We start from the raw sequence: 24,535 nt of genomic DNA, 5'->3' as shown, positions 1-24,535 counted from the left end.
CCATGCAGCTTGGGCAGCTTCCCCAACCCTCCCCACTTTTCCTGGAACCAATAAAATTGATCGAGGGGGAAGAAAAAGTGGCAAGTAAAGACACTGCGGGGGAGAGACATGCAGAAAAATTATTTTATGAGCTCATCCTTTGAGATCCAAATAATGCTTAACATCCCAAAGACTAAGTTTTCTGCCCTTGAAGATGAAGACAGAAAATAACACCTGAAAAAGCCAGAGGTCCACAGCTTGACAGAGGCTGTGAAAGTCATTGACAGGGGCAGCGTTGGGGTGGTGAGTTCAAATAGCGCTCTGAGCACCTCTCCTAGGGCAGCAAGTTCTCACAACGCAACCCGGGTATAACGGATCTGATTAGGGAAGAGATCCGCTTGTTGGTTATGACATAAGGACAGTAGGTGACTCAAGCAATGCCAATCAGAGGAGTCTCTGACTCTTTTGCTGGAGCTATTGAGAAAAACATTCAACTCTTCCTCCCCATCATCCATGCTGCCCGTCTCCTGTGAGCACTAAGGACCACGCGGTCATGAGGTCACCAAACGGGGAGACCCAGCCGAGGACACAGCCCAACAGGGGCAAGAGATGAGAGAGACAGGTTCCTCACTAGCTCACGTGGGTCAGTAGACGAGGGTGTTTCTAAAGCTGTAATCATCCCCTTAGCTGCTCCAGGTACGCGAGTTAATAAACTCCCCCTTTTCTACTTCGGCCCATTTAAGTGGATCACCGATCCCTTGCAACCAAGAGTCTGGACTAAGACAATGAACGTGGACCCTGTGGCCTGCAGATCAGAGTAGGCAGCTGCCCAGGCAGGTGGTGGCCTGGTCGGCTGCCAGCAAGATGGCAAAGTCAAGGAGCGAAGACAGGGGTAGATGGGGCAATGGACCAAAGTGGCACCCAAGAGCGGTTTAACTTTGAAAGACCCAAGACTATTTGCTAATGTGCAACAAAGTCATGCACTTAAAATTCTCAAACACACGGCTGGACTGAAATTTCTTTAGGGAAAATGATTTGTAATTTCAAATGCAAAACTTTCTAGACTGGAGTCTCCTTTTTCCTATTAAAAAAAAATGGTTTTTAACAACTTGGAATGTCATGAGGTTTCTTAAGGAAAGCAACAGTTGTGTCAACAGCACACGCTATACTATTTTGGGGATCTGTGAGTCCAAAGACGTAAATGAGCATTTGTGGGCTGCCTTGGGAACCCAGAAGCCTGCACGTCCCTTTTTGAGCGTTCACAGAGTCTCATTTGACCAGGTGTAAATAATGACCTCAAATCATAGTTATTTGTTCAGAAGGCTCTTCTCCTCTCTGGAACGCACACGCTGAGCACAGGCCCAGTGCCCAGCTCTCAGTATGCCCTGGGTTTCTTGTTGAATTAATTGTAACAATATGGGACGATGTGTTCTGAGTTCCAAACAACCAACTTAAAAAACACAGTTTGTCCTGCCAATTTTGTCAATGCCAAAAACATGACAACCTCCTTCTCGTAATTTTACAGCTTTATTTTTCTTGTTCAAATAAAGCAGAACACGCTTCTTGTTTATTTCTTTGTTGTTCTGGTAGTAATTTTAGCATCCTTCACCTGTTTTAGACAATATCACCTGATGCTCAATCTGGCTGCTGTGTGAGGAGGATTGAGTTAGTGGACCGTTACATAGATGAAGACAGTGACAGCGGTCAACGACATTTCTGTGGTTGAAGGCTGGGTTAGTATCTGAAATAGAGTATCTGAATCAATTTCCACTTTATCGAGTAAACCAACCTACTAGCAGGCTCGTAATCTTAAGGTTTACAAATAATCCTCGTTAAAAGTTACCATGTAATCATTATCACTTGGTTGCAAGTAACATGGTAAAATTATGCTGAAAAATTTAAACGGCTAAATTTCAAAACTACTCAAATTTTATTAGCGTTTACATATTTTTTTCATTGGAACATTAAACAGCACCCAAGAACGTGTTTTAGAAATAAGCCCTAACATCTGTTTAGCAGTGGTAGCTGACAAAATTTTTTTAAGTTTATTTGATTTGGAAAGGGTTTTTGGAGCTGACAGCTTAAACGCATTTCATGTGTCCCAGAAAATAAGGCTGGGTGTTTACCACATGGTTTGTTTCTAAGAAACTAAGTAAACATCCATTTAAAAAAAATACTGAAGATACACATGCTCCTTGAGAACACATTTACTGCCCTGACGAGAGACACATCTGTTGGGAAACAATTCCAGGCAGAGTCCCGAAGGGAATGGATAGACGAACAGAGGGCCAGCCAGGCTGCAGTGACCTTACAGCCAGCAGGACCTCACTGCCACAGGAAGTGACCACTAGAACTCTCCGCCAGCGTGTGACACCAGCAGCCACAAATGGGCAGGGGAAGGCCACAGCACAGGCCCATTCAGCCTTGGGGGAGCAGAACTGGACTCAAAGCACTGGGAATGAGAAGGTGAAGATGGCTGCTGACTCGCTCACCATAAGTGTCACCGTGCACTGAGCCTGCGTCCAACCTGAGACCCTCCTGATGTTGCAGCAAGTCCGTACAGCAGCCCCACCCCCATGTGTGAGAGAGACCTCACAACTCAGCCCCAGCCTAGAAAAACCTGAGAGGGGTAGTCAGCCCACTTTAAATTCTATTCATTTCTCTAGTATCCGAATTGCATGGTCAGGTCTGAGGTGACACTATGGGGCTCTACTTTTGATGATCTGAGCTTTCCTTAGAGCTGCCAGAGTAACCAGGTTGAAGAGGGAAGATGGTCCCTCACGCATATTGTAGCCTGGCCTGGGCTTGATCAAGGAGCATGGTTGGGCAGAGTGAGCAGGACACCAGGACCTGAAACCACACTTTGAGAACAGCTGAGGGGGCTGGCCGACCATGTGGAGCAAGGAGACGCAGGGGCAAAGGAGCAGGGATCCTATTTAAAAGGCGTGACTGGCTGAGCCCTCGCTCTTTGCCAGGGGCTAAAGCAGAGTCTGCTACACACATCCACCCTCTTACTTAGTCCCGACAACAACTGGAAAGTAGAGCAGAGTATCTCGCTGAGACAGGCTGGGAACCCCAAGTTTCAATGGCCACAGGCAAGAGAGGGCCTGATACAGAGGCTCAGAGTTTCTAGAAGGTAGTGTAGCCACTTTCCCTGGGGACCTTCAAGAGCCTAGGCAAGAAGGGGTTGAGGGAGCAGTGTGGGGGAGGCAGCCCCTGCAGCCCTAAGCTCCTGCACCCCAGGTTCTCCTCAGCCTCCTGGCAAGACACTCCAGCTCCCAGGACCATCTTGCTTCCCTTTCTTCTTTGCCCCACTCCATTCCTGAAATCATTCAACCCTTCCACACCATGTGTCTTTTTGGGAGGAGGACTGGCCCTGAGCTACCATCGGTGCCCATCTTCCTCTACTTTGTATGTGGGATGCCTCCACAGCCTGGCTGATGAGTGGAGTAGGTCTGCACCTGAGATCCGAACCTGCGAACCTGGGCCACTGAAGTGGAGCGAGCAGAACTTTAACCACTTGGCCACAGGGCCAGCCCTCTTGCACACTATTTCTTAAGCCTCAATCATTAAAGAAGATGCTACACAATTATAAGTCTTTCCACCAGAATGGGAACCAGTTCGTTTCTTCCTGGGAACCCTCCAAGTCTTTGCCCATCTCCGTACAGCCATACATATCTCATTCTACCCCACTTTGCTTTATTGTGCTTCACAGATGTGTTTTGGACAAAACCCTCTACTAGCCAAAAGATTACCACTCGATGAAGGCTCCGATGGTGACTAGCATTTTTTAGCAATAAAGTATTTTTTAATTAAGGTATGTACTTTTTTTTTTAATGTAATGCAACCTTAATAGACTACAGTATAGTGTAAACATAACTTTTATATGCACTGGGAAACCAAAAATTCGTGACTCGCTTTATTGCAATAGTCTGGAACCCAACCCACAATTATCTCCCAGGGTGCCTGCATATCTGATGTAAACCAGATGACCGAAACAGACAAGCTTCTAGGCTCCTCTGGGAGAGATTTAAGAGATGGGACAAGCCCCGTGTCTTTCCCTGGTACCCAGCCACAAAACAGACGCACATTCGGAATTTCCTCTTACTTACACTCAGAAAATCTCATTTCCTGTCTTGCGTTGCATGAATTGCCTACCTTATCATCTCACCCATTTTCTGTAACGTTGTAAACTCTTCCTTAGCTAGTAGTTATAGTCACTCTCAGTATCTAACATTTTCTCCCAAAATGCTTCCTAATTAGCAGGATGTTCCGCTTTCTTCTGTCTCCCTTATCTGTTGCAGACTCTTCTCTTCATATGGGAGAAACTCCCATTATCTTCCCACTGGGGAAGGATGCTGCTTCCCCTCCCTCTCGGGGACAAATTTCCTAGTTACAAGTCAGCGTTTTCTGTTTTCGGGAGAGAGGGAGGGGAGTTGGCTGGAGGAAGCTGCAGGTTGCTGCCACCCTTGTGTGGTCACCGCCAGGAAGAATGGGAGAGCACAGAGACGAAGGCATCATCCTCCGGGAGGTGAGAGGCAGTGCCATCGCAGCCTTTCCGCTGGCATGTCCCCCATTACCAGGCTCTTGGCCAGGAAGCTGCCAGCTGCTGGTCTAGATAGAATCGGGGCTGCCACAGCTTTAGAGCTTTTCTCCCCAAAATGTGAGCTGGTTAAGAGTCTACGAGAAGCTGGAGATTCACACACTGAAGGAATGAGAGTCCCCGATGAATTAAACTCATGAGGACCTGGGAAGGAGAGTCAACTGCTCCCAGGTCATGCCCGGCTCACGTCCTTCGTCTGGTTGCCGCTGACCCTTGCTCCCTCCCCGGCGGGCAACTGCTGGGCGGCAGCGGCAGGCAGGCCCCTGCCCTCCTTTCATGGCTCTCACATCTGGATGAGGAATTATTCCAGATTTGGAACAAAAGAAGGATTTCAGACAACATGACTTCATCCTGGCACTTTTCACCCCATTTAGCAGCCTGTAGTTCCTTAAAAAATTAGCTAAGAGCAGTGAATTTTATAACCACAGGAAGGAAGCTCTATGGCATCTGGAAGTTTGTCTCTACCGACCTTATAATCTTCCATTCAGTCCACGAGACGGTTTAGTACGGTCTTAGAGAGCTGGTGGCCGCTCTCCCCTGAACTCAGATACACCACCATGAAGGCTGCTGCCAGGTTTCGGCTTGACTGGGCTCCAGGGTCCTTCCAGACAAGCTGCCCGGCACAGCTAAGCAGGGCCCACTGCATGAAGGAGGATTAACACAGAGAGAGATGTCATGGAGACAAGGTCGTGGAGCAATGACTCTGTTCTGAAGCTCAAAAACCTCAGGGATCCCACAATCTCCCCCTCTGAGTAAAGCGTCTCAGGGTGGGTCCATACTTTCTATCAGATTCCCAGATCACGCTGCATGGCCTGATCTTCCTTCCTTTTTCTTTCTTTTTTTAAATCTTGAAGCAAGAATGTTAAAAACTGGCGGTCACGTGGGGTCTGTGGTGGGGAAGGTGAGGTGCACAGTGAATATTAAGCAGATAAACACACGAGGTGGAAACTCAGATTACAGGCCCGAACATCATTCACAATTCTAATTAGCAGCCATTAATAGGGCACTAACGGTAAAGGGGTAATTTTCATCTGATTCTCTTTATTCAAAGTGAATGACAGCTGTGAAATTCCCATCAGAGGTGTGAAGGTCACACATAAGCTGATCCAATCTTTGTGAAGTTCTAGAACAAACTAGCAGTGAGCATTGTCAGGGAGGTCTGGGGCAGCTAACCGCTCCTCTTGTCACCAAGACGTAACAGGGCAACCTCAGCAGTTCCAAACGCAGCTTCTGTTTAAACATCGTATGTGTCTAATGTACATACTGTTGTGGGTTGAATTCTGTCCCATAAAAGATACATTCAACAGGCTGGCCCAGGGCGTAGCAGTTAAGTCTGCACGCTCCACTCTGGCGGCCCAGGGTTCAAAGGTTTGGCTCCCAGGCACAGACCTACACACTGCTCATCAAGCTGTGCTGTGGTGGCATCCCACATACAAAATGGAGAAACACTGTCACAGATGTTAGCCCAGGGACAATCTTCCTCAAGCAGACAGAGGAAGATTGGCAACAGACGTTAGCTAAGGGCCAAGCTTCTTCACCAAAAAAAAAAAAAAAAAGGCAGGGGAGTGGTTTATGTTCAAGTCTTTAACCCCGACATCCCCGCTGTGACCTTATTTGGAAACAAGTAGATGTGTAGATGTGATCAAGTTAAGATGAGGTCATACCGGAGTAGAGTGGTCCCTAAATTCAGCGACTGGTGTCCTCATGACAAGAGGGGAAATCTGGACACAGAGACACAGGGAGAAGGCCATGTGACAACAGAGGCAGAGGTCACAGTGATGCATCTAAAAGCCAAGAAATGCCAGAAGTTGTCAGTACACCAGCAGCAAGGAGAGGCATGGACCAGATTGCCCCTCAGGGCCTCCAGAAGGAACCAGCGCTGCCAGCACCTTGGTCTCGGACTTCTGGCCTCAAGAATGTGAGAATAAATTTCTGCTGGGTTTTTTTTTTTTTGGAGGAAGATTAGCCCTGAGCTAACATTTGCTGCCCATATACGTGGGACGCCTACCACAGCACGGCTTTTGCCAAGCGGTGCCATGTCCGCACCCGGGATCCGAACCGGCGAACCCCAGGCAGCTGAGAAGCGGAACGTGCGAACTTAACCGCTGCGCCACTGGTCTGGCCCAATTTCTGCTGTTTTAAGCGACCCAGTTTGTAGTAATTTGTCATGGCAGCCCTCAGCCTCAGTAATACATAGATCTCTCTCACACACACACACACGCACGCACACACACAATTAAAAGGCAATCTGCCTGTACAAAAATTTTACTCTTTGGATTATTTTCATGGAATCACAGGCTCCCTACTGAGTTACCCACTTCTGCATTCTTAACTCACTAATTAAAAAACACACACCATCTTTAAATCCATCCCTCATTTAAATGGCATCTTTAAAATTATCTAAACCGTGTGAGTCAGCTTTCTTTGCTACAAGAATAAAATATGAACCAAAATGTATCACACAATTAAAACACAACAGATGTTATCCTCTGAGATCCTGCTAAAGTCGATCTGATGGAAAGTACGCTCCGGTGAAGGTCTGGAGGTCATCCTGCACCAGAGCTTCCTTCCGGGAGAGGACTCGCTTCCAAAAACAGGAGGCCCTCACCACCTTAACCGCCCAGCAATCTAAAGATGCCCGCCACAGGTCAGAGTAATGTTAAAGGATATTTACACATTAATTAAATCAAAAGAACAACCATGTGCAGACATGAGAAGAGCAGGGAGCTTCAATGAGCAGTGTGGATAGGCAGATCACACACCCACACCAGCAGCAACATGCCTTTCATTTAACCTTGCTGCCCACGTGTGGCCGGAAGGCAACTGATCCTACTAGCAGTTATAAGAGGAAAGGAAGATAAATTAGAAGGTAGTAATAACAGCAAGAAATGGAAGCGTCTCACAGCTAGCTCAAAGCCCCACCCTTTCAGCCTGGCGCCCATGATGCCCACCACCAGCTGTGGTCTCACCTGACCCTTTGTCTACAGAAGTGGTCGCAAGTGGGGCTGAGCTATAATTGGCTTCGTCCACCTCCTGCACACCCCGGAGAGGATTCCCATGACCCCGATGCTCCCCATAAACCTGGGAGATGATACTCTACATTTCAGCTCCAGAGCATTCCATATGCAAAGCTTCTCAATGAAGGGAGAACAGGTAATCAATTGACGTTAACACATTTGACAAGAATTGAAATCACTTTCCAGCTACAGGCTCACTCATGGTGACAAAGAACTTCAGTGCAAGACAGCAAGAGGTCAAGGCTTTCTCATTCATTTCCTTTCAGAAACAACCAGTTACGGTTCCCTCTTGCCGCCACGTGGACCGTGGACAGTCAGTGGGAGTCAGCTCCCTGGTCTCACTGAGAGGCAAAGATGAGGCCACCTGCCTAGTCCCAGGCAGGCACAGCAGGCCGGCCCCTGGGAAACGGATTTGCCGGGGCTCAGGGGCTTCCAGTTACAAGGTGGCATCTGTCTTCACAATCCTTCAGCACCCAGAGGCCCTGGGGCACATCCCCTGGGGTGCACCTGGGTGGGGTGCTGCTCTAAGCTCTCAGCGCCCCTGGAGAACAATCCCCTTGACCTGAGGTGCATCGATGGGTGGTCAGGTGGCCAGGTGAGCTTCTGAAGAGCATGGGAAAAGATCATGGACCACCTCCCCGCTGGCCAGGCCTTGGGCACGGGCCCCTCCAAGGGGTCGAGCTATTTCCACTTTGCAGGTGGAGGGATGGCCTTTCCTGTACTCATGCATCCTTTTCTATCCTTTAAAATAACGTATTTTTAAAATCGTAGGTGATACCATGAAATTTCAGCAGAATGAAATGTGTTCCTTGAAAAATTAAAGAAGTGGGACTATTAGAAATAACAGTTTAGGTCCCCCCACTGGGTGCAACTTTTACTTTTGAAGTATGAACATTCAAGAGAAATACCTTCATGCTAATCAAAATACAAGAGCCCCCTGCAAAGAAATCACACTCAGACCCAAATTTGATGGAACCAACTGTGAACACCCGAAGGGGACACAGAAAAAGCCACAATAGTGACAAAATAGCACTGCATGGGGAAGGGAAAGGCATCTGTGAGCAAGACAGCCAGTGACTGTCACTCTAGCCACACCAGACACTGAACCAAATGCCAGAGAAGCTGGAGCATTAGCATCACCCCAGGGGCCAACACCACGGAGGCTCCAGGACCCCCCGCTAACATCCAGAGCGTTCCAGGGACGGGCTTACAGATTTACTCAATGATCATTTCACTTGCGGCCAGTTTAACCAGCCCCTTTGCAGGTGCTGTCATCAACCTCCACAATAGCTAGCCCCCAAGAATCAGCAGAAAACCCAAGAAAAAAAACTCAAAAGGACTCTCTAGGTGGAATCAAAATGACCGTGGCTACAATCCACGCTCAGACACAAAGGAACAAATAAAACAGAGGCCAGAAGAAGTGAGAAAGACTTCTAACTTGATCACCTTCCTTCCTCTCTCTAAATCATGCAGCTTTCTAGCACCTGTAAACATTCTTCATTGGATAGTCAGGCTTTTTCTGATTCCCACATACTCACCTTCACTTCTAATCTTCCTAAATTGTCAACTCAGTGTGGATCATAAAAAAAGTGGGTCTCTCCCCAGTGTGACTACCTCAAGGATGTGACCACCTTGAGGCTTTTAGGAAACAATTGCAAAATTCTGCAAAATATTGGCAGCGCCCCAAGCAAAGACAGCCACAGAATTCCATCTTCCATACCCTTCTGAATGGTTACATGGTTTCCAGGACAAGAGTTAAACACTAGAACAGGTGTTACAGGAAACATGTGAAGCTACTCAGGACTACTGCTAAAAACACATCTAAGGGACAAAACAGGGTGAAATGTTTAACTTAAAAAAAGAGGATAAAATGAAACAAAATCGGATGAGACACAGAACGAGGAGGGAAGGGAAGACTACAGTACAAGTTGTGCCTCTCCTCTCTCTGCAAACAAGACAAGCGCTGCCATGAAGAAAATGTATAGTTACCTGCATCCATATCTGCAAAGAATGGAACAGCCAGTAAGAAAAAGAAGGAACCAGAAATTCAGTGTCTCAGAGTTGGAGTTTAAAAGGTTATATGGAGAGAAAATATAATTTAGAAAATTGCGTGTGAACTCTATCTTGATTAGAGGGACACGGGGGCTAAGTGGCTTCCAGATCATTACTGTCATAATTGTATTTAAAGCAAAAAACAAAATATGGATATGTTAACTGAAGACGTAAATGCCTCATGGCAAAAGAAATATCTCATTCTCATGCAAAATGATTATTAAATGTTCAGAATACAATATAAGGGGAGAAACATACTCAAACATATGGTGGTGGGATCTGAAAAGCTTGTATCTGTGACTAAGTAACAGTCTATACAAATTACGGATACACTCAATATCCAGATCAGAGAAACATCTGAGCAATATTTAAGGAGTAGCACTGGATTAACGTTTAAAAAGACAGAATCATTAGACAGGAAATAAATTCAATAGCATTTCATGGTTCTACTCGATTGCTCCAAACGCCAAAGTTAGCTAAAAATACTACAGAATGATATACCTGAACATTTTTACTGCTCAGTATTTTATTACTTTCTTGACATGTGATGCATCAAAGTAATGATTTAGGATATCTACAGAAAAATTTTAAAAACTAAACTCTCTGAAGCTTGAGACTGCCTGCCCAACAGCATACCTTCTGGAGACTCCTCCTGGACGTACGTGCCGGTCAGGTACCGGTGCACCAGGGCCGACTTGCCGCTGGCCAGGTTACCCACAATTCCCTGGAACAAAGCAACAGACGATCGATCAGTATCATCACAGGGCTCGATTTGGCAATCTGCAAACAGAGAAAGGTTAAAAGGCACTGGAACCCCAAACACAATCACAGCCAAGCATTGTCTGGATGGCCAAAATTTGGCTCATTAAACCGTCTGTTGGAGTGAAGGGGATTCCAACACCTTCAATTAACATCTCACGTTCTCATCAGCCTCGCCAGCTCTCCAGGCAGGTCAGCGCCAGTGGAACACCCACTGGTGATGGTATCTTCCAGATGCCCTGAGCCTGAGCGGTGGTTACAACAGGCAAGTATGCAGTGAGTCAGCCCACCAACATGTACTGTGCACCCTTCACATACTCACAAGGCACCATGTGAAATGGGACTCAATGGCAGTACCGAGCAATGCGAGGATAAGAGGGATATTCTGGTGTATTCCATCACAACTTCGGGGTAGAATTTCAGAGCTGGGTGAGACTAGTGGAAAAGCCACTCAGGGAGGGAAAAGTGTGGGGAGGGACTGGAGGGGCGAAGCTTGGACCAAGGCAGCGAGGAGGAGAGCAAGTCTGCATCCCAGCAACACGGGGGCCACGCTGCAGGACTGAGAAGAGGACAGAGCGGGTCCCATGTCAAGGTAGCAGAGGTGGTCGCACTGGGTAAAGATGGCCGTGAGGGCCACTGCTCTAGCAAGGGAGAGCAAGCACGTTGAAACGGACGAGGAAAACACAGTAATCTGCAGGCAATGGCGGCCGTATGGTCCTTCTTCAGACAAAGCTTCCCTGTCCACACAGCGGGGATCCCGGGACTCGAGGAGGGCCGGCCCCTCAGGGAGCCTTCCCTTTCCCTGTGCTGGGGAGCTCGAGCCCCCTCCACCTTCTCTGCAAAGCTACTGATCCAGAACCTCGTCCCACGTGCTAATTTTTAACCTCCTGTATTTAATCTCCCCCACAAGATCTTTCCTATCTGCCTTTGAGGAGGATCAGATCAATTCTTTAAGAAAAACAAAACAAGAGACCCGCCCTTGGACAGAGGGGCCCTCCTGTGAAGAGCCCGCCTCCCGCTGTCCACCAGGGACAGGCCTCAAGGCTGCTCCTCCCCATCAGCTCACGGCCCCACTCCTGCCTCCACCCGAACAATCTGAACTTCTGACCCTACAGCTACGAGGATGCTGCCCCTGAGGTCACCAACGACTTCCATTTCTAAAACCACTAGCCTTTCTCTGGCTCCTGACCCAGCGCCATCACCAGAAGCTGTAGATGAGATTCTCTTTCTTCCAACTTTCTTTCCTGGGCTTCCTCCTTGAATTCCCTCTCAGCTCACCTGGGCCCCTTCCCTAGCTCTCCTAGATTGTCCTAGATTCTTCTAGCTCCTCGATCCTAACACCCCCGAGTGTGCCTGGCCACGGTGTACCTACACTCACTAAGCTGATTACAGAAACTCATTCTCCAGCCCCCTTCCACCCCCCAGTGCCAGGTGTTCCTACCCAACCCCGCCAGGACTACACAAGTTCTTCGTACATATCCGGACACCATCTACACTGCTACCCAAACCCCAGCACGTCCAAATCTTGCCATTCTCTCCCCAACCTGCTCAGCATCCTCCATGACCACATCCCCACCCAGCCTCTCAAACCAGAAACCTGGAAAGCCCTCCCTGACGCTTCCCCTCGCCCCCAGCTGGAAGTCACATCTTCACAGTCACGTCGGGACAGGCTGTGTTGTCCGCTGAATCTTGGGAGCAGCTTTGAGCTCACTGCCTCCCGCGAGCTCCCCCTCTTCACCTGGAGAATATCAAACACATTCTTTAAAATTACCACTGTGAAAACGTTACTCCCTCATTTCACAACCCCAGGGAGAGTCCCAGTGCCTGCAGGCCAAAGTCCAAATGTGCAGGAACAAAGAACGAATGGCCTCCCCCCCAGTCCTCACACACAGCATCGCTGTGGGCACAGAGGCCCGGCGGCAGGTCTGTGAACTTACCGCATGAACACTGCACTCTTCCTTCCACCTGGGCACCCCTCCCTTCTTCACCTGATGAGAGTTTTAGATGGCCTCCCCGCTTCTCCTTCACATACCCAAAAGGCCTTGCACTGTCACTAGTGACATTCTTGGCTCCCTCTCCCACTACACTCAGGTCCCTCCTTGAAGACCAAAAACTACGTCTCTGGATACCGGCAAGGACACCAAGTCTGAATCCCTACACTGATCAGAGTTTTCAGCCCCAACAAAGTGTCTAGTAAATATGAGATGGAAGGATGGATAGAGAGATGAATGGAGGGATGGAGGCAGGAAGGGATGGATGGATGGATGGATGGGTGGATGGGGGGATGGAGGGATGGAGGGAGGGAGGGAGGGAGAGATGGAGGGAGGGATGGAGGGAGGGATGGAAGGATGGATGGATGGATGATGGAGGGATGGAAAGATGAATGGATGGATGGATGGAAGGATGAATGGATGGATGGATGGATGGAAGGATGGATGGATGGATGGATGGATGGATGGATGGAAGGATGGATGGATGGATGGATGATGGATAGATGGAAGGATGGATGATGGATAGATGGAAGGATGGACGGATGGATAGAGGGATGGAGGGAGGGATGGAAGGATGGATGGAGGGATGGAGGGATGGAGGGATGGATGAACGAATGGATAGATGGATAGATGGATGGATGGATGGATAAACGGAAGGAGGAATGGATGGATAGACAGAAGGATGAATGGATGAATGGATGGATGATGGATGGATGATGTATGGATGGACAGAAGAGACGGGAGGGAGAGTTGTTGGTGGATAAATGAATGATGATGCCAACAACTAGAAGAGCAAACACAGGAGTGAACAAATTTGGCATGAGATTGTGGGCTATACGTTAAAATCTGACCTTTCTAAAACCCTTAACCCATCCTGCCCCTCTCCCCAGTCACAGCCCTTTCATCTCTCAGCTTCCCACTCCTTGCCTTGTCTTCCATACTCCAGCTACCAAACCGCATCCTAACAGGCCTTGCTCTCTCCAGACACCTAGACCTTTCCCCATCAATCACTGCCCAAAACACTACTCCTACTCGTTGGTCAGCAATCAGTTCAGATGTCGCCTCCTCTGAGAAGTCTTCTGAATGCCACAGCCTCAACCACAACCATGCCTCTCCTCAAGGCATCCTTAGTGCCCTTCTCATCATGCTGGCTTGTGACTTATCTCTTTATTTTACCAATCTCACTACATGGGTGTGACTCTCTCCAATGCCGACAATTCCCTAAGGGCAGGGACTGTGTCTCATTTGTCGCTGGCTTCTCTGTACCCCAGCCTTGCCCCCAGCCCAAAGCAGACCCAACAACACCAGCTGAATAAATGAATGAACCACATGCTAATGAGTATAAATGAGATGCTTTATTACCACGGCTCAAAGGCAGACGACGTGGACAGATCCTAAATAAAGCTGTTTCCCTTCCTGACTCGACTTCTGTCTCCTTTTTTACCTTGGGCCTCTATAATCTCACAATTTCTACCTATTAATTATTCTTTTGCTCCAGGGCACCTGCTGTTTGTCAGCTTCGTGCTGAGAAAATCCAAAACAGTATGCCGCAGAATTAAATTTTTAATTAAGATTCGAGTTCCTCTTTCCTGAGGAGGAAAATGCTCAGAATCCTGCACGGAGCAGCCCGTGCTTTCTATGCGTGGCAATATTCCTTCCTCCTTACACGGCAATGATTACGAAGAATCAGCTTACCCCTTAGAAGGACCAAATCAGTCAATCTCGGGGATGGGGTGGGAAGGTGTTTTATTCGGTCTGAATGGCCACCTCATAGACCTTATGCTCCCACACCATGGGCAGGATTTTAATTTGAAATGCTGGCTGAAACCAACAGCAGACTGTGAGGAGGAAATAACATAATGGATGAAAATACTCTCTAAGTCGTAGAGCTCCACCGGGATCCATACGCTGCTAGCGGATGTACACAGGAGAGAATGGAATCAGTCCATTCTGGGTCCACAGGCATTGTGGGCAGAAAGAGGTAGCGTGGGCAAAGGTGTTCTGAAAATTACAGAACTGCGTGTTTCAGGCGCCGACAGGTCCTAACCATTGGCCCCCCTGCGTCCTCTGGGCATGGCCATGAACTGTCAGGGCGCCATGCTTGACACTGTCACATTACAAGAAGAGAAAGAATGTGGGGGGTCTTTGTAAATTTACTTCTCTGTTGTCCCACATCTTTACCACTTACCTGGTGTGGTTGGCTAAAAAGGAAATCGAGGACTTTTGTAAAAATCCCAGCTGGGAATTCAGTGAAAACATACAAATCAGATGTGACAAGCTGCTGACTAATGCCCACCTCCGCAGGCAGGATGTCTAAGCTGCGTTTACTCTTTCCGCCCAGGGATAAGCATTAAGCATGCGCTGCCCGGCACACATCTCAAGTGACCTGCGTTTGGATCCATTGCAGCCCCAAAAGCAACGTGGCCATTGATTATCCAGCCATCACACAATTTCCGAAAACGTGAGGCATGGTACTACCACTCTTGAAAAAGAAAGCAAACATTGAATTTTTTTTCTCTGACAGATTCCGGAAGATTTATTGCAAAATATGACATAAAAGAGCCCATTCGAGGCTTGCTATTAGGTCATTTAATTGTTGTGTTTGTGAAATGGAGTCAGGGGTTCCGAGGGCGCTGACTGAAGGGGCCACCTGTCTCGGGGGGCTGTACACTAGAGTGGGAAACAATCGCAGCCCTGTGGACACACAGAGGCTGCCTCTGAACAAAGGAGCCGTTTCTGTAGACGCTGAAAACTCCTTAGCACAGACGGGATCTGCTGAGGAGGCCGATGAGGACGAGCTGCCCGCTGCTTCCACAGCGGGAGGGGCCCAGAGCAGAGCAGAGCCCGCTGACCTGCTGGGGTCTTCTCCCTCCACACACAGGTCAGGGGGCAGGACACAAAGAATGTCCTTCGAGAGAACTGCAGGCTCATTCACATTCCCTGACCCGTGGGATGGAGTCAATCCCTTCAGCAAATTCAAGCAAACTTTAAGAGTTACGTTTTAGGAACACAAATCCATACTGCCTTTTAATGGAATCACCCCCTACACCTCCGGGCATCAATTCCAGAAAATTACACGCTTTTGAAATACCAGCAGAAAACAAGTTTTTGGTAGTGAGCTTCTGCAATTATGGGCCGGTCTGAACATGTGGGCTCCGGGAGAACCCTCCACAGACTACTGAAATCGGGTCTAAATGGGAGGGTTCGATACTCAGTGATCCCAGGCAGTGTGTCATACTGTCAAAAGGGTGACCACTGGCCTCCTGAGGCTAGTTCAAGGTAAATTAATTAAACATCTCAAATTCAGTTCCTCAGATGCACTAGCCATATTTCAAGTGCTCAATGGCCACCTGGGGCCAGTGGCTACCACGGTGGGCAGCAAAGAAAGAGAACATTCCCATCGTTGCAGCAAGTGCTCCCAGCCGTGCTGATGTGGGAGCAGAAACTCCAGGCTCAAAGCCCGCTCCGCCACTTACAAACTGCGTCTCCCTGGGCAAGTTCTTCACGTCTCTGAGGCTCAGCTTCCTCACCTGCGAGATGGGGATAATGACAGGGTCCAGCCCGTGGGGCGGCTGGCTCTCAGGACTGAATGAGATGATTACCTAAGGCATTTCACAGCATGCCCAGAGCAGAGTAAGCGCTTTAAGAGCAGTTATCACTGTGAACGTCCAAACATGATTCCTGTTCTTTTGCTCCAATCACGGAACCTAAAGGGACCTTGGACTGTCTGGTGAGGGTGCATCTGAAACTGGTAAATCTTCCTAGAAAACTCCTGGGAACCAGACTGCCCACTTCTCAGCCTCCGTTGGACAGGTATTTCCCGCAGGTGTCCTAACAGGATTACCAGGTGCCAGGTACAGTGGTTACGAAACACCGAGGACAGAAAGAGCTGGCTGTTTCGGGGCCAGCCTTGCGGAAACCGGGCTTCTGAAAGGGCTCTGGGACCGATGGACCCTTTGTCTCCCAAGAGGAAGGAAACCCGCTGGCAGGTGTCACAGAGAGAGGTCAGAGATCCGGGGGAAGGAATGAGGGCCAAACAGGAAGGAGATGGGCCCAGCCGACGACATCCAGCGATGGCAGTGGGGACGGGCATGTCAGACACCGATGGGAGGGCACAGGGACCAGGCCTCCCAACTTCAAGGTGTCTTCCTACACGCCCTTTATTTTTTAAGCTTAAAAACATGTTTTTGCTGGTGACAAAACTGATATACACTTTCTTCAAAAATCTGCACGTTCCTTGTCGCTCAATTTCCTCATCTCAGGGGCAAGAAACCTGAAGGGTTCTGTCCCGGCCCCAGGTGCCTCGTCTCACCCACAAAGCACCACTGAGGTTGGGGCCCATGGGAAGACGTGGTTCAAGGGCCTCTGGGGACCACGGGGCAGACAGGCTGGAGCTACCAACAGAAATGAGGACCTTGGGAGAAGGGCATACGCAGGGGAAAGAAACGTTGAAGAGAGAGGGACCGGGGAAAAGGGAGCAGGCCCACGCCCTAGCCACACTCCATCTGCAGTTTGCTGAATGGGAAAGCTTATCTGTCTCCATTTTACAGCCCAAGTCCATCATTTGAGAAGTTTAAAAAAATACACATACACCCCCATAAATACATGTAAATATACAAACACAGACACATCCCCCAAATGCCACTTATTTCGTAACAAAGAACATGACTGTCCAAAAGTTCTATCTGCCCCTTCCTTTCATCCTAAGGTAGGGGCACAGTGGGGAGGTGCTCCAAGGTGTGGCTGCAACAGACCCAACTAATTTTTTATAAGCCAATTTTAAAGCTTTAAATAATCTCATGGTGCTTCATAATAAAATTTATAATAAAGACAAAGTTCTTCTTTTAATTTGATGCCACTACTTCATAATACAATAGTCACTTTTTTTTTTTAAAGATTTTATTTTTTTCCTTTTTCTCCCCAAAGCCCCCCGGTACATAGTTGTATATTCTTCGTTGTGGGTCCTTCTAGTTGTGGCATGTGGGACGCTGCCTCAGTGTGGTTTGATGAGCAGTGCCATGTCCGCGCCCAGGATTCAAACCAACGAAACACTGGGCCGCCTGCAGCGGAGCGCACAAACTTAACCACTCGGCCACGGGGCCAGCCCCCAATAGTCACGTTTTTTAATGACAAATTCCAAAGCTTGATGGCTCATTACAGAAACCTTCCGTGACATGCTATAAAGGATTAATGAAGGCATGGTTATGTGTGTGTGTGTGTGTGTGTGTGTGTGTGTGAGAGAGAGAGAGACAGACAGACAGACATTTGGAAATGAGAAGATAAATGGATCCTGCCTTGTGCACACAAGGCCACCCTGGCTAGTCGTCCATCCCGGCCATGGGAGGCACACTCAGGGCTCCAGCCCCACACTGTCAGCTACACCTGGACCCTCCCAGGGATGCGCTCAGAGGCAAGCCCCACGTCTAGGCCCCAGGAGACGAGCAGGCCCCTCGGGACACAGGTTTGTGGGTGCTCACAGGTCACACCCTGCCTCTTACTGAGGCCCCCGCTTCCACCCCTGCAGGTGAAGAATGACATCTACCAAGGCCAGTGGAACCACTCACCACTTTGAGCTCCGGCACAGATCGACTTAGCGTCCATTCCTGGCTATTCACAAAGGCATCTGTAAAACAGGAGGGCAAAGCAAAGTTAGATGTCATGACTCACTTAAGTGCAAGGTCAAAATGCCTCCAACGTGCCATTTCTCAAGCCAGAAGGACTGAAGATGGTGCAGACCAACCTCCTCACGCTGCTTCCACCCCAGAGAAGCTGGGATTTCCCAAAGTCCACAGGGCTGTTCCAATTCGGTGTCCTGTCCCCTAAACCATAATGCACACTCCATCCAACGACTCCAAGGGGCCCCTGTAACTCTACTTTTTCCGCATCTCACACCGCTCCTGCCCAGCCCCACAGGCCCCACCCCATCCCAGGGGCGTGTGAAGACCCCTCTGAGGGCACACGTCCCAGAACTGACCTTATAGCCAGTCACTCAACTCCCGGTCTTTTGGTTTTTCACTAAAATACTCACTTGTCTGAAATCCTACCAACAAAGTTACTATGGCAGATGACGACTGGATTTTGAAAATCCAAATGTTCACACTACGACAACATTCTACAGTTTCGAAGACGACTTTGTGCTGGAGTTTTGATCCTCACAAACATATCAGACACTGAAGATCCAGTCAGGACACTTTAGGAGATGACAGCAAGACGAGGGGTCCCAGGCACCGTGGGGCCATCTGTAGACCCAGCCTCACCCCGGCCAGCACACCAGGGGGCCTCCCCTGGCTGCCCATCTCTGCCTCTCACCCCCATGTATGCAGGTCAAGGTGGACCCACCAGATACAGATGACCCAAACGCCTTGATTTCCCATGCCGTCCATTTGCCATCGCTTATCAGTGAGACCCCACAGCACCACCCACATTATGTACTTAGGACAGACGTAGTGAGCTGGTAAAGAGTGTGGCAGATGCCCCAGCCACTACCCTTTCAAATAAGATTCACTTTCTATATATTTTCCACAAATTCAGAAATTTCATCATCCTACATTATGCCCAAGAAAAAGTAAAGTGACTAACAAAAGGCCTAAAAGTCAAGAAATGCCATTGGTTTCAGATACATGACATTTGAACCAAATAGTTGAGGGAATGGAAGCAAGTGGCATAACAGTGTAGTTCCGCTGGGGTCTCATGTAGAAAGGACAAGAAATGGGTCTGGAGGAAGAGAGGCGAACGCAACCCACAGTGAGAGGACAGTGGGGTGGGCAATCAAGCAGACAAGGACAGAGGCAGAGGTCTGTCGATGCCCAGGAAGGGGTTGGCCCTCAGAGGAACACTCTGGTACTCAAGGAAAGGACAGGTGGATGGATTGGGAAGAGACGGGAGGCCTTAAGCAGTTGGAGAAGATGGAAGGCTGATAAAGATGCCTCGAGTAACCTCAAAAGCTTAGCAGGAAGGGACTGGTGTTCAACATCAGAGACGTAGGACTTTAGGGACCCGAATGCCCTGCCAGCGGGCAGAGCAGGTGGGCAGAGGTGCACCTGCAGGAGCTCAGAAGGAAAGATGTTCACGAAAGCGAAGATCAAGAGCCGCTTCTGCCCACACCGCGGTGAGCACACCGGGGGCTAAACACCAGGTACACTTCACGCTGTGCACCCGAACATCTGCCCAACCACCACCGTAACATGCCAGGGGTAAGACATCACCTGTAAGCAGATAAACGTGGACGGGGTAGCCCCCAGCCTGACCCCTGAGATGCTCAGCAAATGGTAACTAATGTGGTTACTAGTGAATAATGTTACTAATTAACCTGCAAAAGACTATTCTCTGTCACCAACTGCTCTCTCAGGAAAAATGGGAATGTGGCCTTATAGGTCCTGGGGGGTGACCTCAATGGTCTAGGGAAGACAGGGGAGTAAATGACAGTGATTCTCCCAACATGAAATGCATGCACCCAGAGTGTGCCAGGGAGTCACTCTGTTGCTGTACTTGTAACAAACCCAACACTGGTTAAGCAAAATTGGATACATCCCCGCAGTGGATTCTAAGTAGCCAATAAAACACATGAAGCTTCAACATACAGAAGTGCAAGTATCCCCAGGCATAGTAAGTGAGGTAGGAGTGTGTGTGCACATGCACAGGTATCAAACACACACAGAAGCTTGTCCAGGCTGAGAACATTTCTGGGAGGATGAAAACCTTAACTGTTGTTGATTTACTGTTCAGGAACCAGGTGGCTTAGGGACAAGGGTGAAAAGACTTTCTTTTCATTGCTACCTTTTTGGTACCTTTCAAATTTCATAATATCTGGCAAATAAAAAATTAAATAATATGGTTTTTAACATGAATCTTAGTAGTAAAACAAAGGGGGAATTAAAATGAGCTCAATTCATGAATGCACTGCTAATTCTTAAACACACACCACAAAAGATCATGGTTGTCACAACCAACATTAAATATTCATTATAAATTAGGCAGGCTCCGCTAAACAAACACACGTGATTATATAAACACTGGAACCGTGCGTGGGGCCTTTCACTCACAAATACATCCTCACTCGAATGGAATGTATTTGTGTTCGTGGCAACTCGATTAACAAAATAAAATGTTGACTTCGAGGGCCAAAAAAATTCATCTTCCATTAAAAAACATTTATGTCAAAAACTCTCATCACCTCCGTCATTGCCCGGTCAGAACGGAATGCTGCCTCAGATGAGGCCAAACGAAAAATAACCAAAGACTCAGCAGAAGTCTTACAAGGCAGGGCACTGCTTTATCCTACTTCTCTATCAGGACTTTTCTGTGGGCCGGACACGATGCTAAATGGGGCTACACAGATGAATGAGGTGCGGTCTCCGCCTGGAGGAGCTCATCGCAGGGTGAGCAGGGGAGGGGCGGGACAGGGCGTCAGACCAGGCTGAACACCCTGTTTCAAGTTCCATGCTGCAGCAACCCTCAAAGGACAAACATGCTCTAGAGGAACACATCTGGGAGTGTGTGTGTGTGTGCATGTATGTGCACACGTGTAGGTTGCTGGACCAGCTAGAACCAAAAGTGACAGAAGATGTGTCTCGTGTCAGCAGAAGCCATTCTGTGAGCCCCACTCAACTCCCCCACTTGGAGTAGAATAATATTAAGAAAACGCATTCCCATGCACTGGCTTAAATGCCACTGAATTTGATTTTACAATAAAACACAGATGGTCCCCGCTGACTCACTTCTTCTGGCCTGTCAATAACAATGAAGCTCCTCCAGCTGCCGTCACAGGGGGTCACCAGGGCCCAGGGTGGTGCCATGGGTAATCTCCAACACTGACGATATTTAATCATTTTTTGCCATTAACATGGCACCACTTCCAATTACATTTCATTGGTTAAATTTGAATAACATGCCAAAGAACTCCCAGATTAGGCAACATGAAGCAACAGGGATCTTTTATAAGGAGCAGAAAATCCAAATAATTCGCTTCTTTGGAGCAGGAATCTGAAGGTGGTCAGAGAAAGAATGGGGCCCTGCAGGTGACAGTCAAAACAGATTCACAGGGACAGGGGCCGGAGGACACAGCGGGCGGTGACACAGGGAGGCAGAAAACCAAAGTTACTGAAGACTGGGGGGAAATGCTACCAGTTCAGCAGAACTTCTCAGCCCGAGTTATTCTGAGTGGATGGCCAAATATCTGAAGTTGAAGGAAAACACACCACATGCTCCCTGTGAAACTGGTCCAGGTCCCCAGGTCATACTCAAGGCATATTATTATTTTCATTCTTAAGAAAAGGAATTCTAAATAACTCAATGTGGATGCCAGGAGAAGGCCTTCCTAACTTACCCCTATATTAAGATAAAGTCCAATGACCCTCAGAATGTGAAAATGCTTTGCAACCACACCAACACCCACTGGCGCGATGCAGAGCGAGGAGGCTGCCAGAACTACACTTTCAAAGGCAAAGATGCTCAGGGTTCGGCCAATTAATGACGACCAACAAGAAAAAGTGAAATTCAAAAAGTCTGGGTCACCAATTTACGGCATCTTGATCCGTTTTTTTGTTTGTTTTGCTTCGCTGTATTTTTTTACAATCAACTTTCCTGAATCTTACTAGTCTTTTTGAATATACAATTAAATAAGAGTGAGTGGGCGCTGTGCCCGGCCTCACCCGGCAGTGAGGAGAGTCCAGTTGGCTGGCCTCCACTGTTCCCAGTCGGGTAAGGGCACCAAGACACTAACACACACACACACACCACCACCATTTATTCCAGCCTTGGTCTCTAACACTCTTGACTAAACGGGTTACTCAGTAATAAACACATTTGCACACATGCCACATACATGGCGACAACATCGCTCGAGAGCGGCTTTGGGGTTTAAGGCAGTTTCTGGCCCTGCCTGGCAGAGAAGGACACAGGACAGGGACTGTGGGCTCGGCCAAGGGCTGGGCTCCTGCTAACTGCCATCAGCCGTCACCCCAACAGCTGCCTTAACCGACAGGTCTCACTGGGGCACCTGACAGGACACACCTTCACGAGGGCCAGAAGGATTTCACCCCCCACTGACTCCCGCTCTTCCTCCTGCGTGCCGGGAGTGACTTTGAGATTTTTTTAGGAAACGTGAACAAGCGCTGCCTTTGAAACAGGAGGAAGGACCGATAGCAGGAAGAAAACCCCTTTGCAATCATTCGGCCAGCTCCCCTCTCGTCCAAGGAGCCCTCCCTCCTCCCCATCTGCTGCTGTTTCCACCCCCCACTTCTTGTCCAACCTCAGACAGACGTGTGGAGGCCAAAAGCCCCCTGCACCTGTGTCAGTTTGGGGTCGTCCTCCTGAGCAGCGGGGCCGGCCGAGCGGGGTCTGCTGCTGTGCAGGGCATGAGCAAGAGGACAGCCTTCCTCGAGACTGGCTCAGCCAAGACGGACACGTCAATAAACCCCTCCAAGCATCAGCGAAAGGAGCCTCGACCCTGGAGCTGCCCTGCTCTCCTGGCTCCCACCCCCCGCCTGCCTCGGGGTCCCTAACAGCACCCTGCATCACATCACAATCGATGCACTCGGCTCAAACAGACTGAACCCTCTCCAGAGGACAGGCCAAGACTGGACTCCCGGACGGGTCTCAGGAAGACGTCTTATCTGCTCGCCCCCAGACATCCCGAAGCCCCTTTCCTGTTCTTTTAGAAGAGATCCTGCTACAAAGGACTCAAGGCTTACTTCAGAGAAAAGCGCCTCTCCGCAGCGTATGAGCTGCTTTCTGAACCGTAAAGAAAAGCAAAGTGGCTGCCAGGCTGTCGTTCCTAAGCCTTCCCTTCTAGGGCCACCTCCGGCCCCACAATGGCTACCTCTCAGTGACAAGGACAAGAGTCCATAGCCCAAGGAATGCAAACACCCACTGAGGCTGACGGATGAGAGAACAGACCTAAGACCATCCAGAGCAGGGAGTTGCAGAATAAAACGAGAAAAACAACCCAGAACAAAGCTATCCAGTTGTTTATTTTTACTCCCAGGAGAACTGTTGGTTTCCCTTTGCCCAGGAATTTCTGAAAATTCATCCTGAGTAAAATTCCCTTCATTCTCTGCTTGCTAACAACACGAATTGAGGGACTCAGCTCCAGGTCTGTTTTCAAAAATATTCAGACGCAGAACCACGAATTTAACCAGGAAATTGAAGGTCCTCGTTATACGACACACAAAATATGTGCCGCAATTTGAAAGCCAGAACTTTTCCTTTTTTGAGAAACCCCCTCAGACCAAAAGGCAGACGCACAGTGAGGAGTGGGTGGGTGGGTGGCAGCACACGGCTCATTCCCAGCTTCTTAATTAGCTCCTTGCTGGCCATCAGGGGTCAGAGATTAATCACCTAATTCCTAACACCAGGAAGGCAGGTGAAGAAATGCTCCAGCAAACAGATGGAATCATAGTAATTCTATTATTAGATGGCCCCCGTTTTCCCTGTGTGCCATGGTGTTATTTTGTATTATTACAGCACCAACTCTTTCCACTCTCTTTACTTGACTTAACGTATCGAAAGCCACAAACTCAGGTCTTGAAACTCATAGGATTTCGCAAAGGAGCTGAAAAATTTTATCCTGTCCTTCAGCATTTTCTTCCCATATCTCAGAGTTTATTTAGTTGGAGAGCATGAAGACGGCTGCAGACGTCGACCTTTTGGTTCCAGCAACAACCAGAAACTCGGGGGCTAAAAAGATCTGCCAGTGAAACTACCCCTTGGTATGTCCCATTTCCGCTGCGCCCGCACCAAGCAGTCACGCCCTGACCGTCACGCTGCGCCCGCACCAAGCAGTCACGCCCTGACCGTCAGAAGAGCATCAAAGCTGTAGACAGACTTCCTCCTCCTTCACTTCATGCTGAAAACATGTATTACCATAAGAATAAGAATAGGACTGGCATAACAGTACATTTCAATTAAACAGATTCGTTGTTAAGGACAATTTACTAGCATATCTGGTGGAGGGGACTGAAATTGCAATAAGAAGGGATGTGTTTTATTTTCTCCTGGTCCTCCGGCCCCGCCCTGCCCCTCCCATGGACACTGATACCCTTCTGCCTAAACAAGAGCGTGAAAGACTTTTCAGGAGCACAGAAATAACAATGAGTAAAAGTGAAAGTCTTCTTTAGAAAATGCGATCAAATCTC

The 24,535-nt window shown here is 48.6% G+C and overlaps 1 protein-coding gene across 17 annotated transcripts in view; it reads right to left on the bottom strand.

Moving 5' to 3' along the window:
* The window catches only part of AGAP1 (ArfGAP with GTPase domain, ankyrin repeat and PH domain 1), a 559,287-nt gene that overhangs the window by 349,123 nt on the left and 185,629 nt on the right, over window positions 1-24,535 (bottom strand). For 9 of the 17 annotated variants that reach the window (XM_070618663.1, XM_070618666.1, XM_070618664.1 and 6 more), the window contains exons 2-3: window positions 17,966-18,024; window positions 10,288-10,375 (exon numbers count right to left, since the gene is read on the bottom strand). In XM_070618663.1, coding sequence (XP_070474764.1) covers window positions 10,288-10,375; window positions 17,966-18,024 — 147 coding nt within the window. Of the gene's footprint in view, window positions 1-9,588; window positions 9,601-10,287; window positions 10,376-17,965; window positions 18,025-24,535 lie in introns of all 17 variants that reach the window. The other 8 variants (XM_070618668.1, XM_070618665.1, XM_070618656.1 and 5 more) reach the window with 1 other exon arrangement.

This window comes from Equus przewalskii, chromosome 5 (genome assembly GCF_037783145.1).
Source record: "Equus przewalskii isolate Varuska chromosome 5, EquPr2, whole genome shotgun sequence".
In the NCBI taxonomy this organism is placed as follows: Eukaryota; Metazoa; Chordata; class Mammalia; order Perissodactyla; family Equidae; genus Equus; species Equus przewalskii.
This window is presented reverse-complemented; position numbering and strand designations above follow the sequence as displayed.